Below are 1,505 nucleotides of genomic sequence, written 5' to 3'. Positions count from 1 at the left end.
GGGGGGGGGGGGGGGGGGGGGGGGGGGGGGGGGGGGACACCCGTACCACATAGAGGGTTTCAATCTGGAAGGCCAAGCTGAGACTGATGCCAGAGCGATTGAGGAAGTGCGCATTCAGCCCGGCACACCAGATGGCCAGGATGACGAAGAATACCGGCCGGTAGAAGGTGGCCAGAGCCTCGTAGAATGCGGCGACGGTTTCCTGCGCGCGGGGGAGGGGGCGTCAGAATCGCGGGCACAGGTGGTCGAGGGGGGGAGTGTATGCGCGCGCGCGGGGAAAGCGGGTGACCGGGCGCACCGCCGGGTAGTAGGGTAGCGTGCGCCGGAGCCAGAAAAAGAAGACCGACCCAGTGGCGATGGCTCCCAGGGTCAGCAGGGCGATGAGTCGGCCGACGCTCTGCGGGTTGAGGGCCCCGCCGCGGATGGTGGGGCAGAGGAAGTTGAAGAAACTCCGGGACACGGAGGACGCGGCTTCGGCCAGCGAGGGGGGGGGGGGCCAGCACGTACCCGGTAAATGAGGTACGTCCGGAGGCCGGGATACTTGACACCGCTGTGGAAGTAGCAGAGGCCGAAATCCTGCACGAAGTCCCAGTAGATACTGATGGACATGTTGATGAAGGCGGCGATCAGCCAGTACGAGAAGAAGGGCGAATCCACCTGGAAGCTGGAGATCTGCGCGGAAATGAAGATGACCGGGAAGCTGCTGGAGTACTTGACCGCGTTGGCCAAGTGCCGGGGCTTGCGGTCGGTGTGGTACGCGCGCAGGCACTGCAGCAGACGCCACAGCGGGGGCAAGCTGGAGTCGCACAGGGCAAGAGAAGGGGGGAGGGGGGAGGGGGAAGTTCGACAAGATCCCATCAGCAGGTAGGCAGGCGGGCAGGCGGGCAGGCAGGCGGTTAGCACGACGATCCATCCTTCTGGCGAGGTGATGGGCACAGAAGGTGGCCGGGCCCGCGGCCGGGGGACAGGACGCACGCCAGGATGAAGGGGTTGATCTTGTGCCAGGCATGGCTGGAGGGTACACCCACGCGGAAGATGGTGCCGAAGATCCAGGCAAAAGCCAGGATGATCTCGGCCAGCGGCCGCGAGTACGAGGTGAACACATCGGCCAGGACAATGTCACAGAAGGGCACCGGGTAGAAGGGGGCCAGGAAGACGCGCTTGGCGCTGCGCATCAGGCCGCGGCGCTGCGGCAGACCCAGGATGTCCAGCGGCATGATCAGGATCAGCGGCATGGCCAGGAAGGTGGTGAAGGGGGCAATCAGGGCCTTGATCGGGAGGCCATGGTGCACGGTCACCGGGATGGCCGGGTCCAGCAGGATGGCGAAGAGGATCAGCGACCAGGTGAAGAGGAAGCTCAGCCCGGAGGCCGCGAGGAAGAGGGACCGGTGGATGTTTTTCTGGCCAGGGGGAGCGGGGAGCGGGGAGCGGGGTCGAGCGAGTGCATCAGTGGCATGCGTGAGCGGGGGGCGGGGAGGCTGCCGAGCCAGGAGGCCGCGGGGGGG

The 1,505-nt window shown here is 66.4% G+C and overlaps 1 protein-coding gene across 1 annotated transcript in view; it reads right to left on the bottom strand.

Moving 5' to 3' along the window:
* Positions 1 to 1,505, bottom strand: part of H696_05588 (hypothetical protein) — a gene marked incomplete at both ends in the record, with an annotated part of 3,208 nt that overhangs the window by 725 nt on the left and 978 nt on the right. Inside the window, 4 exons of the mRNA XM_009499403.1 lie at positions 47 to 202; positions 299 to 397; positions 508 to 796; positions 976 to 1,400. Coding sequence (XP_009497678.1) covers positions 47 to 202; positions 299 to 397; positions 508 to 796; positions 976 to 1,400 — 969 coding nt within the window. The remainder of the gene's footprint in view (positions 1 to 46; positions 203 to 298; positions 398 to 507; positions 797 to 975; positions 1,401 to 1,505) is intronic.

The sequence above is a fragment of the Fonticula alba genome (genome assembly GCF_000388065.1).
Source record: "Fonticula alba strain ATCC 38817 unplaced genomic scaffold supercont2.12, whole genome shotgun sequence".
Lineage (NCBI taxonomy): Eukaryota > Rotosphaerida > Fonticulaceae > Fonticula > Fonticula alba.
The sequence above is the reverse complement of the archived record's forward strand: the minus strand, read 5'-3'. Positions and strand labels throughout refer to the sequence as shown.